Here is a 17,959-nt window from a genome sequence, read left to right on the forward strand (position 1 = left end):
ATTACACTTTTCTATAAACTTTGACTGCATTCTTTCCATATATCTAAGGATAACATTTTCAAAAGAGCCTGAGTAATTTAGAAGCCTAAATCTCAGTGAAAGTCAACAGGATTTAAGCACTTAAGATTCATTTTTAAAAGTGACTTGGGCTCTGATGTGCTTTTGAAAGTTTTACGCAAAATATTATTTACATAGCTCCTTTTACCCAGAAAAAGCCCACTTCCCCTTATAAGCTATCCACCCTTTAGCTGTTCAACACTTACAGTTTAAGGCAGAAAATGATCATAGTCATTTGAAATTACAGAGAGATTTCAGATAGGCAGTGTAATTATCCAAGCCGGAACTTGGAGAAGTCACTGGGGTTCTCACTTCTCTTATAAGTGAGAAAAGATCTTTAATACCCAAAGTAGTTAGCATCTTGGGGTTTTGTCTTATTCAAAATATTCACTTCTAATAGCACAGTGTTCCCCAATCTCCAGGCTGGGAGAAACTGATTCAATATTGACTGAGTAGGAAGAGTACTGAAAAACTAACACCACTTCATGTAGCTTTTAGGCTGTCGTGGAAAGCCTCCCATCCAAGTGCTATCAGATCTAACTGTACTAAGCTTGCGCATTCAGAGATTTTTCACATGAGGTGGTATAGTTATAGGACAGATGGAAAATGTGCTATCATGCTGCTGCTCTGGAGGCACGACACAAAAGCAGTCATCAATATTTCAGTTAATAAAAGGTTACCCCATACTGTAAGAACCAGATAATGAGATGAGTATTTCCTTATAGCCTTTTGAAAACTGGTTAGCAGGAAAGTCTGTGTCTGCTGAAAATCTGTCCCCCCTTCCCAATGAATCTGCAGTTTTTCCCTTTGACACATGCAAATACTCTACTGCCCATCTTAAGTATATATCACACAGGAAACTATACACCTCACTGCAAAAACTATTATGAGGTGGAGGGATAGATTCAAATAACCAAATATGTAGAGCTAAATGATGACTTCAGGGGAGAAGGTGGATACAATAGCAGCCTACAAGTATTTGAGAAATGTAAGCAAACAAGCAGAGAGATGAATTGTTTAGGATGGTCCAAAAGGTTGTAAATAGTAGCAAAAGGATGAAAATGAGCTAAGGAAAATTTAGGCTGAATACTAGGATAAGCTTCTTAACAGTGATAGCTATTATGTTGTGGAACAGTCTCCCCAGTGAAGTGCTGGATGCCTCAGCTCTTGAATCATTTAACTCTAGACTGGAGAAAGCACTGGAGAATATACTCTAGAAAAATTCTACAATGGCACAATAGGGGATGGACAAGATGGGACCCAATAGATCTTTAACTCTCTACTTTCTATGATGTATGAACATTACAGCTGAACAAACAGTGCAATTTCTCCCCGCAACTAACATTTGAGCTCTTAAGGTTTACTAGTGGGAATAGTAACACGTGAATATTTAGTTAGCTCAGGCTCCCTCTGTTGACTAGACAGCTGTAACAGCAGAAAAAAATTATTGCAAAATAATGGATTAACAGGGTTTGTTTATTTTCAATTTCATTACAACAGGGTGATGGATTAAAGAGCTATTGATAATCTGAAGAATATTTACACACCTCTTCTGAAATTCATCCTTCCTTTCTTCACTATAACGCTTAATTTTTCTCTTAAGCATCTTATTATTCAGTATTATGCAAAGTGTATTGCATCTCAAGCGTAAGTGTGACAAAGTGGGTGAGGTAATATCTTTTATTGGACCAACTTCTGCTGGTGAGACACACAAGCTTTCAAGCTTCCAAAGAGCTCTTCTTTAGGTCTGGGAAACTTAGGGTTTTGTCTACATGTACAGTGGTGCAGCTGCACCACTGCAGCGCTTTAGTGAAGACGCTGCTATGTTAACAGGAGAGCTTCTGTGGTTGGCTTAGTTAATTCACCTCCCAAAGACGGTATCTGTGCCAACAGAAGCAGCTCTCCCATTGACACAGCACTGCCCACACTGACAAGGGTTATGTTGGTATAACTATGCTGCTCAGGGGTAGGGATTTTTCACACCCCCGAGTGATGTAGTAATACCGATATAGGTCTATAGTGTAGACCTGGTCTCAGAGTCTCACAGCTAAATACAAGGTGGAAAAGATTGTTTAGCATAAGTAGTTAACACATATTTCAAGGGACCACTCAAGGTGAAGTGGCGTGTTAACACCCCTCCAGTCATAGGGTGGAAAGCAAGAGGGGGGCAGGTTGCCAGGGGTTATAGATTGTTCTAATAAGCCATAACTCCAGTGTTTCTATTCAGTCCATGATTTTTAGTCTAGCAAAGTTATGAATTTAAGCTCCATGGTTTGTCTTTTGAAAGTGCGGTGCAGGTTTCCTTTGAGGATGAGGACTGAGAAGTCAGCTATAGAGCGATCACTTTGTGAGAAGTGTTCACCTACAGGTGATGTGGTGTTTTTGTCTTATTTTTCTGCAACAGTTCATTCAAGAGCCCTAATAGAACCTATGTGGGTGAAACCAGACAATCACTACACTCTCAAATAAACTTTAAAAAGTCTGAATTAAGGAACAAAGACATTGCTCTGTGGTAGTTTTCCAACTAGAAAACTGTTACCATCCCAGGATTCCCTTACAGCCTATTTCTAGGGAACTCAGCAATAAACCTGTAACTTCGACTATGCAGAGCAACACCGTGGATGACTACTGCCATCTATGCATCAATTAATTACCTACAGAGATGGCTGGATTGTGAAACTGACCAGTTCCACATGACGCTGGTCAGTTTCAGGGAGGCCAGTTCCATTAGTAAAGCACTTTGGTTCCACTGTATAGAGGCTATAAGCCTGTAAGAACAAAACTTATGAAGAAGAGACAGACATTAAATAAGAAATGAAGAGGTAGATGCAGAAAAAATGAGAATATGGGGGAAATGAATAGCTGAGGTCTTCATACTAACAGAATTTTCTAACAAAAAATTAAGTGGGTTACAAATATTTATAAGCAAGCTCCTAAACTGTCTCATTGGGCCACATTCCATGAAATAAAATCTTTAAACCCCTGATTAGTTTAAAAAGCAAGACACAGAAGAAGTAATTTTTTTTAAGTAAGTAACATTCTTTCCCTGCACTCCTTTAGATAGTCATGCACATATGACAGATGCACTCTGACTCGTTTAGGTATTTTCTACGGCCACTAGCACATGTACTTTCCCTCACCCTGTCTAAAAATGCTGAGGAAATGCTGCATTTCATACACACACAGTGAATATATTCGGGGGTTTTCTGTTCCCTTCTACAGTGATGAGCTACCAGTCACGGTTTATGCAATAACCCCCAAATTAATGGTTAATCGATGGTAAAATTTGATAAATGCTGACAAATCATAGAATGTAGGACTGGAAGGGACCTGTGGGGAGGGAGACATGGGCCAGAAAAAAATATTACCAAGAAAAGTCAAACAGAGAAGGAAACATGGTTATAATCATACTAAATACCTTACACTGCCACAATACTGACTGCAATGTATCATGTAGTTGGCAAACTGGGCAGTAATTTGTATAAGGAAGGACCCAATCTCTGATTTTATCCGTCCAATATGAATCACCACTAATAAGTAATGAAAGTTTATTCTCCTCTGGGAATAAATATAGCACCCTCGCATGCATATTGGAGAAAGTGATCAAGGAACAGCCAGCCATAAGGATACTACATCCAATTGAAGTCACTGAAAGCTGCAGGTGCTCAGTGCTTCCAGTGTTTGGCCATGGAATGTTTGGAAGCCAGACATCTCAGATTGCACAAACGTATTTCGTAAAAAGAGGCCTGGACTATATTGGTTAAGTCTGCTAACTTTCTAGGTACCAAATAATTTTATGTCCACAGTCTGAGTTGGTGCATTATGCAGTTTATTTTTCTTTGGGAATGTTTCTCTTTTGCAAACTTTATATCTGCTATTTTATTCAAGTGTTACACTACAAGAAACTAGTATTAAAAGAATTTGGTGCTAAATCTCCTCCACAGGTCATCGTACCTTTCATTAGTACCAAGTTTACATGAAATGGCTGCAATTTGTGACTCTCTCCAATATTATCAACATTTTCCAAAGCTTGGTATTAGGTTACCATATGTATTAAGAAACCCTGTGAACATAATGCTAAGGCATTGTATTAAGGAACATTTGAGATACAATAGTCCATGATACTTTAAAAGTAAATAATGAAGTTTTGCAGCAACTTGTTTTAGTTGTAATGAAAGGATAGAAATATAAGGTTTGCCACAGTAGTTCAGACAGGCCATACAGTTCAGTATCCTTCCCTCAGCAGTGACAAATATCTGATGGTTTAGTGCAAGCCAGAAGCAGTTCAGCGTACCTAATCAATTGTACAATGTAGTATATGGGGTGGGGAAATTCCTTACTAACCCCAGGTCAGGCCTTACTAGGATAACTGAGCAATAAAAGAAATACAGATGTTAATGTATCATATAACATGCTGCTTGAAATTCTCAGCAACCTTGAGAAATCTCTTCATTTTTCATGTTATCAATGATCACTGACCCAGAAGCAGCCTCAGTCTGCAAAAGTAGTGGAAAAACCATCCATCATGCAGTTAAATCATTCTTAATATCGGAGTGAATTTAGATAGCAAACTCATATTCCATTTATTTCAATACCCAAGAAAGAAATTCCACAACAGAAGCACAGTAATGAGCACAATATGATTTAAAAAACATATATTCAGGAATCAAGCTGAGTGTTTAATATAGTTTACACTTCCATAGCACAATATGTTCTCTATTTTAGACAGCTAAGAATCCCTTACCGATTATTCCAATCTGCTAAACTGAGCCATTTGGTGTTACTTTTCTGATCTGACTTTTTATGTCTATGAGTGGATTTAATTGGTACGTTCATCCTCGCAGATGAAATACATGCAGTTAGTAGCACAAACCTCAGAGAGTAAATTAAGACTGATGCAGACAATTACGCACTTGAGCTTGGAATGAAAGGTGTATTCAGAGAATGAACCGGAATACATCTTCATTTGCATGTTGGCGTTGTCATTTTAAAGAGCAGTCAGGATGCTCTGTCTAAGAGAAGGTCTTCAAGGAAAGGTACTGTTTCAGCATTTTCTTTTTTTAATTTACACCTCTGAAATTATGAAGCGTTTGAATCACTGAATCTCCCTAGGTAGGAGAGAGATGGTATGTAAATGCTGGCCTGGCCAGGGAAAAAAGCAATTCAGTTTTCATGTCTTGACATTTTTGACTGAATTCTTTGGGGCCAATAGCCATTTGCACTTCCATGAACTCAGGGGACTCTGTCAGTCACACTTTGGTCGGGAGGTGTAGAAAAGGGAAACCTTTCCAACCCTGAATAGCTGCCCATGGGTACATCTACATGGGGATAAAAGCCCCAAGACATGGCCACCACTGGCCCAGGTCAGCTGACTCGGGTTCACAGGGCTTGGGCTTGCAGGGCTAAACATTGCTGAGTAGATGTTTGGGTTCGGGCTGGATACAATACAATACGATACAAGAAAACCCAAAGATGTTTACTTGCTAAGAGTCTGACAGATCCAACAAGTTTTGTATATAAATGTATATAAACTTTACAAATAAAAATGCACAGTACTAATATTTATTTGTATTTGTATCATCTGAACTTAAATAAAGGAAATCAGCAAAACATGCAATTTCTAATCACGAGCAATTAAATCTTCAAGTTAATCAGCTTTATCTTCACTCTACAGTTACAAGGAAAAGGAGGCAGTATTTTAGGACTCCATAGGCCTAACTTTAGGCATCTCTGCCTTATGAGAGCTGTAGTTTAAGTGTAATGAACTGCGACAACATAAAGACACCCTGTCTGTTAGCAGGGATCGAACCCAGGATCTTCAGCACCAGAACTATGGGACTCTACTATAGAAACTGACAAACTCTTTAGCCAATAATTATTAGAATGAGGGTCAGTGGGCAATGACGACACATTTATATTTTTACTTTAAAAAAAACCCAAACCTACCTGTTAGAGCTGATTCAGAACTGGGAGGTTATACATATTAGCAGCCTCTTATCCTTATCCTCTCTTATTGTTTGTTACTCTTACTTCTTGTGCCTTGTCTTAAAAATTAGATTTTAACCGCCTCAGGCTGGGATAATGCTTCCCTATGTGTCTGCATAACAGGCCCCAAACCCTGACTGGGGGCTCTGGGTGCTATTGTAAAATAAATTGGCGTGGATGTAGGTTGCAAGCTGTTCTAGTCTCCAATTATAGCCACTAGAAGTGAACATGATCATACGAACTAAGCCATTTTTTTTACACAAGATAATACACTTAAAGTCACAGAGGGATGCATGCTCAATTCTGTAACTACATTTCCTCTCTTCCTTGCTACTGATTACATCTTGCTTCATAGAATTAGGCCTCCTGCTTCCTCAAAGTAACCTTTTGAAGAAAAGAAAGACCCCAGAACTATCACATACTTGGCCTGTTTATTGCAAGAACACAAACTTCCCCTTTGAAATGGTCTCTTGGTCTAGAAGGTCATAGCAGTACAACACCTGGCTAATTATCAGACTTCAACACCACAATTCTTTCACCCTGATGCAGGACAAACCCTTCAACTCCCACTCCTCAAAAAGTTTTATGTTTAAGACTTGTTTTCTGCCTTAAAAAGTAAAGCACTTTACTCAGCATCTAGCCCTAAACTACTGCTCTGTTAAGTAATCCTAAAGGATTTCCCCCTCCTTTCTCAGGGATAAAATTTACTGAAATTTCATCCAGTCATTTGTATCCAAAACTAAAAGCTGACATGGAACTAGACAGAAATGTTATTTGCTCTCATTTACGAGGCATTCTTAATATGCTCCTTAATTCATTGCATTTTATTTTCTAGTAGCATTTCCCATAATGAAGATTACCTGGGGGTATCAACGTAAAAACGTCAATGTGGACAGCTGCAGTTTAACAGCCACAATAACTGTAGCTATGAAATTTTTAAGAGATGGAGTGTTTTGGTGGCAATTACAGTTATTGATATTTCTAAAATTCATTTAAGCTTTTATTGTAACTTTAGCAACTGAAAGAAATGTAGTCTATGATATGACTTTGCTAAGGATAAATTGTCACAATCTTAACATTATTAAAAAATCTGTTTGAATGAATTTAAACTGTGAACCATATTAAAACTTTCAATCAAAATAAATTACTCTTGATGAAAACACTGAATTAAAAATGATTTAATATTGATCTAATTTAATGGAAGAGTACAGCTTCATTCAAGAAAGTAGTAAATATTTTACCAATTAATACATTTATTAATACTTTAGCACAGCCTACAAAAAAGCCTGTCTTTGCGCAATGTCCATAGGGCCAGATTAATCCCTCAATGACGTCCCCATACAGAAGAATTACATAACTAACGTGATTTTACTTTGAAAAGTGACATCATGTGATTCCATGCCTATTGTCTTATCAACTCCAGCTCTGCTCTCTCAATCTGCAATCTGAAAGTAAAACCAAATTCTTTCTAGCCAAGACATCCCCACCAGTAAGGATTCTGCAACTGGAACTTGAGTTAATAACCATTTTCACCTATGTTATCTGGGACCAACATCTTCTGTAAGGACAGCTAGGCTTCACTTCTATTAGGATTGAATAGAGGCAGTGGCTGTCAAGGTTACAGGGCTAGCTGCACCTCCTGACACCTTCTCTGAACTCTGAGTGCACCACCTCTGATGACAGGCCCTCAACCTTTACCTCCCTGGATTGGAATCTCATGATTCTCTCGCTCCTAGAGTCCTGGGCTAAAGCTTTCTGTGTACTAACTACAATTTCTCAGCAAGTCCAACTGGACTCAACACCTGCAAGTCTTCCCTTCCGGAGCTGTGACCAGCATTCAACAGAGTGACCAAGCAGCTTTCTTAAAGTACTGTTTAATCTTAACAGTAAGAACATAGAAAAGCAGAAGAGTAAAACAATAAAACAGTCTAAATAGGTGTCTATCTCACCTGATGCTTACCATCTCCTTGGAAGGCCCAACTACTTCAGAACCTTGCTGCAAGGCCTGATTTTGTGTCATCCAGTTCCTCACATACAGTCCCTGACAACTGCCTCTCCCCCACATCTCTAGAGAGAGCAAGGGTATGTCAATACAGAGTTAGTGCACAGCAAGCTGTGGCGTAGTTGGCAGCAGGCTAGAGCACAGGGTTAACCCTGCGACGTGATACTAAAGGTTATGTGGTGTGCTTTGATCTATCTAAATAATCAGGTCACATACTATATTCATAAATTACAGATCAGTCCTATGTCCTTCATAGTGGTCAATTTAAAGAGGATATCTTTACTAAGGGCATTTTTAGCCTCACTTCCTTTGAGAACAATGGGAGATGGCCATCATTCTCAAAGAGGGCAATTCATAGTGGAATTCTCTGTAGCAGAAGAAACTTTCAATTAAGAAAAATAATAGCAAAAATTACAATTAATCTTTATTAAAAAAAAAGGCTTCAAAGTAGCCAATACACAAGATTTCAATGAGTCAAGTCTATGGGAAGGTTGAAACATTTGTCTTATTCCATTACTTACTAGAGACCACCTAACCAGGAAGAAGAGGTAGGTGAGGCTTTTTTTTTAAACAACTAACAAAATCAGCCAAAGCACAAAACTTGGTGGTGATGGGGGGGGCGTCAACTACCCAGACATCCGTTGGGAATATAACACAGCAGGGCACAGATTATCCAACAAGTTCGTGGAATGTATTGAAGACATTTTTTATTTCAGACGGTGGAGAAATCTATTACAGGAGAGGCTGTTCTGGATTTGATTTTGACAAATACGGAGGAACTGGTTGAGAATTTGAAAGTGGAAGGCAGCTTGGGTGAAAGTGATAATGAAATGAAAGTTTATGATTCTAAGGAATGGCAAAAGGGAACAAAGCACAGTAAAGATAATGGATTTCAAGAAGGCATTTTTAGCAAATTCAAGGAGTTCGTAGGTAAGATCCGATGGGAATCAAGTCTAAGGAGAAAAACAGTTAATGAGAGCTGGCAATTTTTCAAGAGCCATTTTTAAGGGCACAAAAGCAAACTATCCTGCTATGTAGGAAAGACAGGAGGTACAGCAAGAGACCACCCTGGCTTAACCAGGAGATCTTCAATGATCTGAAACTCAAAAGAGAGTCCTACAAAAAGTGGAAAGTAGGTCGAATTACAAAAGGATAAATATAAACAAACAGAAGCATGTAGGGATAAAATTGGAAAGGCCAAGGCAAACAACGATATTAAACTAGCTAGAGACAGAAAGGATAAAAAGAAAACATTCTACGAACACATTAGAAGCAAGAGGAAGACTAAAGACAGAGTAGGCCTGTTACTTGATGATGGGGGAAAACAAGAACAGAAAATGTGGAAATGGCAGTAGTGCTAAATGACTTTTGTTTCAGTTTTCACCAAAATTTTTTGTAGCAATTGGATGTTTAACATAGTGAACACCAGTGAAAATGAGCTGGAATATGAGACTAAAGCAGGGAAAGAACAAATTAAAAATTACATAGACAAGTTAGGTTTCAGAGTAGCAGCCGTGATAGTCTGTATCAGCAAAAAGAAAAGGAGTACTTGTGGCACCTTAGAGACTAACAAATTTATCTGAACATAAGCTTTTGTGAGCTACAGCCCACTTCATCACGAAAGCTTATGCTCAAATAAATTTGTTAGTCTCCAAGGTGCCACAAGTACTCCTTTTCTTTTTGTAGACAAATTAGATGCCTTCAAATCACCAGGGTCTGATTAAATACTCAAGGAGATGATTGAGGAGATATCTGAGCCATTAGCGATTATCTTCGAAAAGCTGTGGAAGACGGGAGAGATTCCAGAGGACTGGAAAAGGGAAAATACAGTGCACCAGTCTATAAAAATGAGAATAAGCACAACCCAGGGAATTACAGACCAGTCAGTTTAACTTCAGTACTCTGAAAGATAATGGAGCAAATAACTAAGCAATCAATTTGCAAACACCTAGAAGATAATAAGGTGATAAGTAAGTCAACGTGAATTTGTCAAGAACAAATTGTGTCAAACCAATCTAATAGCTTTCTTCGACAGCCTTGTGGATGGGGGAAGCAGTAGATGTGGTATATCTTGACTTTAGTAAGGCTTTTGATACTGTCTTGCACAATCTTATAAACAAACTAGGGAAATACAACCTAGATGGAGCTACTATAAGGTGGGTGCATAACTGGTTGGAAAACCGTTCTATGAAAGTAGTTAACAGTGGTTCACAGTCAAGCTGGAAGGGCATAACGAGTGGGGTCCTGCAGGGATCGGTCTTGGTACAGTTCTGTTCAATATTTTCACCAATGATTTTGATAATGGCATAGAGAGTACACTTATAAAGTTTGTGGACAATACCAAACTGAGAGGGGTTGCAAACTGGAGGGTAGAATTAAAATTCAGAATGACCTGGACAAACTGGAGAAATGGTCTGAAGTAAATAGGATGAAATTCAGTAAGGACAAATGCAAAGTACTCCACTTAGGAAGGAAGTCAGTCAGTCACATACATACAAAATGAGAAATGACTAGGAAGGAGTACAGAGGAAAGGATCTGGGGGTCATAGTGGATCACAAGCTAAATTGAGTCAACAGTATAACACTACCGCAATAAAAGCAAACATCATTCCGGGATGTATTAGCAGGAGTATTGTAAGCAAGACACGAGATACGGGTTGATACAGCCTCAATAGGAGTATTGTATCTAGTTCTGGTCGCCACATTTCAGGAAAGACATGGACAAATTGGAGAAAGTTCAGAGAAGAGCAACAAAAATGACTAAAGGGCTAGAAAACATGATCAATGAAGAAAGTTTGAAAGAATTGGGTTTGTTTTGTTTAGAGAAGAGAAAACTGAGGGGGGATATGATAATAGTTTTCAAGTACATAAAAGGTTGTTACAAGGGGGAGGGAGAAAAATTGTTCTCGTTAACTTCTGAGGCTAGGAAGAGAAGCAATGGGCTTAAATTGCTGCAAGGGAGGTTTAGGTTGGACATTAGGAAAAACTTCCTATCAGAGTAGTTAAGCACGGGAATAAATTGCCTGGGGAATTTGTGGAATCCCATCAATGGGCGTTTTTAAGAGCAGTTAGACAATCACCTATCAGGGTTGGTCTAGATCAGTGCTTCTCAAGCTATCTGATGTGGGGGACCGGCAATTTTTTTTCCCCAATGTGCGCGCAGACCGGCAGTCGATGACTCGCGGACACACCGCTTTGAGTAGCACTGGTCTAGATAATACTTACTCGTGCCTTGAGTGCGGGGGACTGAACTAGAAGACCTCTCAAGGTCTCTTTCAGTCCTACAATTCTATGATTAAGATTACTCAGGTCCAAAAATGGTGATCTGACATAGGGTGCTACATTTCTTAAAGGATCAATTTAATTAATTTTAACTCAAACTAACTGAACAATTTACTTGTAAATTCTCAGAAAATTCATTCTGTACTCAAAGAGCAAGTGCTGTAAGTCTGGAAAGGATACTCTGTTCTTCTGACGTAACAATATGGTTGAATCCTGCTTAATGTGCAAAATTCAACTCAACCTTACTACAGCATCACAACCAGCATTTCCATAACAATTCTGGTGTTGATACATGAGCCAGAAGAGAATCCAGTTTCCTATCTCAAACTTGTGCTGATTTAACAGGGCTAAAATATATTTTAGTCACTGAAGCAAGCAGGTAAGAAAGATCCTGAATATACACAAGGAGCAGGTATGTTGAGTAAGCGGGTACCATTTTAAAACACAGGCACCCTTATGACCATGATAACAGCATCTTTAAGCACAAAAATCAAAATTTCAATGACCAATACTGATCATATATTGTAATATATTTGCATATTTATTTAAACAGTGTGAGGTAAAAAAGCACATGGATTTGACATGAGGAATACCCATACATAAAAAATTAAGGTTATTCACCTGTAACTGGAATTGTTCAATATGGGCACTGCATATTCACACTCAGAGGCTGCACAAAGAAAAACAGGGTCTAAAACTAATTTTCATTTAGTGCGAATGGGCACTCAGCTACAGACATCAAAACTTCCTGTTGAAAGGCCTCCAAACACTCAACAGGCTATATAAAAATACTACTGTACAAAACTACCACTAATTCGATAGTTATTTCCTCTTGGGCAGCACAATCAATGGGTTATAGCCGAAGACTAAGACTCAGAACTCCTAGCTTTTATTCTCAGGTCTATCAGTGATTGTGTGCGCAAGACATTGGGCAAGTTACAAGTTACGTACTTGAGTATTCTTATCTGTACAATAGGAGGAATGATACTTGCACATCTCTGTAAAGCATACAAAATCCTTTAAAAAGTGCTACAGAAGTCAACAGAATTATTATGTAGTAATACCACACAATCCCCCAAACTGCCTTATTTTTCATGTATTGATTTTTGGCCACACTGAAAAACAGTGAAGTAGAAATTGTTTATTTCACAAAGCAGGCTCTTTAATAGCAGACACTGAGGTACTTATTATAGAATAGTCCCAATATCGTAACAGCCTTTTAGAAGTCTGCATGTGGATATTATTTTTTTGGCTCAGTCTATGTTTAATTTTACAACCCCATCCCTTCAGCTGAATTCTTGGAGGTATATTTCAGCCACTGCCTGTGTATGTGATATCATCTATAAAAGTTACTAATATAAAGCCTTCTTGGACTAACCTTAGCCTTTGTTTATAGTAATCTTCATCTCCATCATCTCTGCATCTCTTTACTCTACGATTTCCTACTGTGTTCTCTTCCTCTTCCTCAGAGCTTGGGAAGAAGTCTTCATCCTCCTCAGCTTCTTCCTTAAGGTTTCTCTTCCCTGAATGTTTTCTTCCTCCTGGCAAAGTCTTCAGTTCGTAATCAGAATGATCCTCAGCATGAAAAAATGCCGCCGCCTCCTCCTGTTCCTCCTCCTCCTCTGGATTAAAAAGCTCCTCATCAGGCACACATTCTGACTCTTCACTTTCATCTCCTGGTTCACCTCTCAGCTTCTCCTTGACCTCAGGACGCCTCTTTTCCTTTGGCATTCCTATCTTAAATTGGATCTGAAGAGCATGGTTCTGAAGTTTCTTCATGTGCTTTTTCAGGCGCTTGTCTGTTTTTGACAGGGTTCTCGTTTTGCCCCCCTTTCCCTTTATGACTAATGTGGGAGTTTCACACTGAATGTTCTTGGCCTGTGCTTTATTCTTTGGTCCCTTCTTAAGGGCTGACCTTTTCCTTTCAGATGACAGCTTAGCTTGATCTGCCAAATATTTCTCAAAATCAGATGCTTCATTTAGCATTAACCTGCGCGGCTTCTTTTCTATCTTCTGAGGGACCTTTGTTCCAAAAGGGGTCATCTGACCAGTACGAATGAGTTCCTCCCATTCTGTTTCCTGGACTGGCATGAGCATACTGCCAAGAGACGATGGACCAGGCTCTGCAAAGAGACTCAGAACATTCATATCTGATCTGCAGACTCATTTATGTGCTCTAAGTAATATTCTACAGTTCAATCAGATAAGCAGGTTTGTTTTAACCTTTAAATTTATTTGTTTTAATAATATATAAAGCATCAATCCTGAAACTAGCACCCTTCCTCATACACCGTACAGAATAAACCAAAATTACATCCAACTAATTCAATGGTTAGAGAAACCAGACAAACTAAACTGGAGGGAAAAAGAAAAAAGCATTCCAAAAAGGAAGAGAATGAAATAGAAGGCCAAAAGGGACAGATAAAAAATGTATACTGTACATGTAAAATGTTATCTCCAAACTACACACACAATGCAATCACTTCACCCACCACTGAAATGCAGCCATTTCTGACATGAAGCATATCTGCAAAGATAATCAGAACTTAAGTCAATATCCACATCATCGATCTCCAAGCATTAACCCACTGCCATCACAACACTCAGTACCACTAACGTCCTCTCTGACATACTGACTTTCCACAAGTCAAAAAACTGAAATTCCCACAGACCACTTTAACTTGATCTTCCAACACTACAATTAATAATTTAATGGCTATACTCTTAAACTTGCACTCTTGGCATTTCTTCACACCATACATCAGAGAAGGGACACAAGGCTGATTATACACTCAAAGTTTCTTACCTTATCAAATACCCTACCAAACATGTACTATAGATCACTGCCATCTACCTTCTGATTATGACTTAAAAAAAATAGTAACTACACAGAACACAAAACAAAACTGTGCACAAAAATTATTGAAATGTTCATACACCATACACACTGGTCTATATGTATATACATTCACAACATGATGCATAACAAAAAGTTGGCAGGTACACTAAGTGACTGATGCAGTATCTGAAACCACTTTTAACTCATGTTTTAAAAACTGAGTGGTTAACAAGATGCTGGTATCTCTTAACTCCATTTCTTCGATTCAGTGTCCAATTCATGTCCTTGCCAGATACTCACACTGCATCCACAAGCTCATTTCCTTCAGATTCCTTTTTATTAATGTTTCTTGATGAGACTACAATTAATATCTCCACAATACAACTGTTCCTCTTCCTCAGCCTTCCCACCAGAAGGACAGAAATTACAGTTCCAATCCTGTAAGGTACTTAAGGGTACACCTGGACCAGATTGTAGGACTGGGGCCTTTGGCATTGAACCAGCATAGTAGTTAAGCTTGTGCTTAACTTTAAGCATGAGTAGTCCCACTTAATTCAGTGAGATTACAAATGTACCTAACTACATTTCTGTATCAGGACCCGTGTTAGTAAATGCCAAATATAGAACTTAGTTAATTTGTGTAGTCAATTTTTTTTTACGGTTGTACCATATTCCAAAATGATTCAATTGCACACTTACTTATCCCACTCAAGGGGAACCTAATTTAAAATTAATGCGTAATTTTAAAAAAATGCATTTATTTAAATTACTATGGTTCTTCCGCTACACATCCTGAGTGTGATGAGCAGGTGTGCAAGTAACTTGAGTTTAATGTTCTTTGAACAGATACGATTGCTCTTCAAGATCAACTATACCCTGCTACAGCTTTATGTTAACTTTTTTATATGTTTGCATGTTATATCTAGGTATTTATAAGCTAATGACCATAGCATCAGAACACTATTTCCTTCGAAATATTTATTTACAGAAGACAAGGATTCAGTAATCACATATGTAGCTACTTCCGTAAACTCATTACTTTACCAGATTACATAACTGTAAGCTTTCAGAAATAAGAACATACACTAGACGTAAAGACCTCGTCATGACTAAGCTACATTTCCTCGTACCAAATGCCTGAGTTTTAGTGCACAGAGCATAAAAGGAAGGATCTTATGGTGTATTTCTATTCACAAAAGTGACCATCAGAAGTGGCACATTTTTATTCCATAGATCTATTCCAACTCAAATCTACCACTTTTACTGTCAAAAATAAGCCTTTACTGCTTTTTACTCCTTCATGACCTGCAGATCCAACACAGCTGTGAGTGTGAGAGCAGGAACCTATTCAAGTCATGTGTCAGAAAAGTATTATAAATCTCAATGCGCTACCCCTGTACAAACTCACTGAACTCTAATGGGGTTGCACAGATATCAATGGGTACCTATTTTGGCCTTCAGAATTTTGATTATTAGTGATGACGTACAAAACAGAAAGATACCAGCTTGACTAAGAACTCATGCTGGGTTTGCAGAGGGAAGTAAGAAAAAAACAACAACACATGCTCAGTTAGATTTGATCTTGGATACATTGAGACAATTATCAGGGTATTCCGTAAGAAACTGCTGTTTTCACACTGTACAGCTCATATAACGTAAACATTTTTTAATTTCTAAAAAGTGTTTCCTACCAAGATATGAAAAACCAGTTTTGTGAGTACTGATTGATGGCTGATTATGAAATGTAATTCAATCATTACGTTAGCTTTATCACATTAGCTGTGAAAAATGTTAAGATTTCCAATTTATTAAGCCCAATACTCTAATGTGCATTAGCTTTCCCTACTGAACTAAGCACAGATCTACTTTCAGTCTTTAAAAATCCCCATATGGATACTCTGAGATCTGCAATTCTGCAGGTGCAGAGAATTAAGTGTTCCTAAAATCACTCTTTGAAAACAAACCACTGAAATTTATTTACTCATGTTCACTGGTAAAGATCTTGGCAATGAGTTTCAAACAACAAAAGGCATTACACAGAAATGACAGAAACTCAGAAAAAGATTTGCAATGGCATTTTCCCTCACCTTCATCATCCTGAAATTCAACATCATTTGTTCCAATGAGAGTCTCTGCTCCACCAAGAACTGCTTGGAGACGCTTTTGTTTTGCTTTGATCTTTTTTAACTGTTGCTCCTTGAATGACAATAGTGTACAAAATTTAAAACTCTTGGTAGCTGACTTGCTTTTCTTACAAACAACAAGGTTCAAGCTGTTATTAATATGTTAAGTAGCAGGTTAGCATTTTGCATCTGAAACAAGTTCAAATTTTGATATGGTTCTATGTGATAAAAATGCATGCGGAAGGCGTCATCCCAGCACCTGGTGGATACTTCTCTACATAACACATCCACACCCACACCCCCAGTTTGGCATAGTTCATCATGACTGGGGCACAAATTTCTAAAAGTGCACTAATTCAGGTGTACATGCACAGCATATACATGCAAACACCAGATGGGCATGCACAAGTTAAGGTTGTGCACACAAACAAATCTTATGTGCATCAGATACTTTCACATACACTTGGGTATGCATTTTTTAAACTTGGGCCTAGGATCCAGTGAAGAAAAGCCCCATATATAGCTTATGAAATTTGCACTAAGCATATATTTGAGCTCAGTCAGTGCCAATCCTTCACTTTCATATATGCTAATTACAATCATAAAATTAAGTACAAACCTTCTCTTCAACACATTTGTTTTGAGATGTGTTGCCACAAAGAGACTGAAAGAACTCAAAACCAGTCAGTCAATGTTCTTCTTCATGCATAAACAGGTATTATTACACCAAGGGAGCTCAAGAGAAGACAACTAATTTATTTGCAAAAAACTAACACCACAGTGCTTGTAATCATACAAGAGTGAGGGAATTCAAATATTATGGGTCCTGTAACAATCGTAGCTCACCACCATTTACACTTTTTTCATAATCTTTTATCCACTTTTATTGTCCTCGTAAGTGTTATAATGTGGCAAAGTTACGATTCCTAAGGTGACCAAGAAGGTTATGGACTGTGTTATACAGGTCATCAGACTAGATAATCATAATGGTCCCTTCTGGATTTGGAATCTATGAATTTCCTGATTTATAAATAAACTGATCAAATTATTAAACACACGAAGCAGTACAAGTTTTTATTACTTATAAACTTCATTCTTTCTAAATCTTTTCTGATCCCCTTAGAGGCGCATGATTTGAGGATCAAGTTTTAATTTTTTTAAATTTAGTAAAACTACCCTCAATGAGCTGTTTCCTTGAGTGTCATTTGCTGAAAATCCTCCAGCGCACCTGTGTGCAGTTATAAAAGATACTTACACAAGCACTGACATCCCTGCTGTCATAATACCCATCTTATAAAGCACTTGCCACATGTCAGCACTAAGCTATCCAGGAGATAATTTCACTTCTTAGCTGTTTATAAGGCAACGAACATTTGTCTCACTATCAAAAAAAATTTGGCTTTCACCTACTAAGGATTTTTTTTAACTACTCAAAAAGGCGAAGTATTATTAAAAAAACTGAAATTGCACAAATTACAACACAAATAGGGTGCAACTTGTAATTTAGGGCCTGAATCTGTAAACATCACACACGTAACTTCACTCATTTGACTAATGTCTTAAGATCAATAAGACTACTCATAAAAACAAAGTTGCTCATAAAAACAAAGTTTTCTATACAGTGATTTAGTCTAAGACAGCGGTTCTCAAACTGTGGGTCGTGACCCCGAA

At 38.0% G+C, this 17,959-nt stretch overlaps 1 protein-coding gene across 2 annotated transcripts in view; it reads right to left on the reverse strand.

The window, feature by feature from the left end:
• The window catches only part of ERCC6 (ERCC excision repair 6, chromatin remodeling factor), an 83,629-nt gene that overhangs the window by 52,304 nt on the left and 13,366 nt on the right, over positions 1-17,959 (reverse strand). Inside the window, exons 3-4 of one of the 2 annotated variants that reach the window (XM_048857140.2) lie at positions 16,253-16,361; positions 12,705-13,449 (exon numbers count right to left, since the gene is read on the reverse strand). The exons of the other annotated variant lie outside the window; for it this stretch is intronic. Of the exons in view, the coding sequence (XP_048713097.2) occupies positions 12,705-13,449; positions 16,253-16,361 (854 nt within the window). The remainder of the gene's footprint in view (positions 1-12,704; positions 13,450-16,252; positions 16,362-17,959) is intronic. 2 annotated transcript variants of the gene reach the window in all.

The sequence above is a fragment of the Caretta caretta genome, chromosome 7 (assembly GCF_965140235.1).
Source record: "Caretta caretta isolate rCarCar2 chromosome 7, rCarCar1.hap1, whole genome shotgun sequence".
In the NCBI taxonomy this organism is placed as follows: domain Eukaryota; kingdom Metazoa; phylum Chordata; order Testudines; family Cheloniidae; genus Caretta; species Caretta caretta.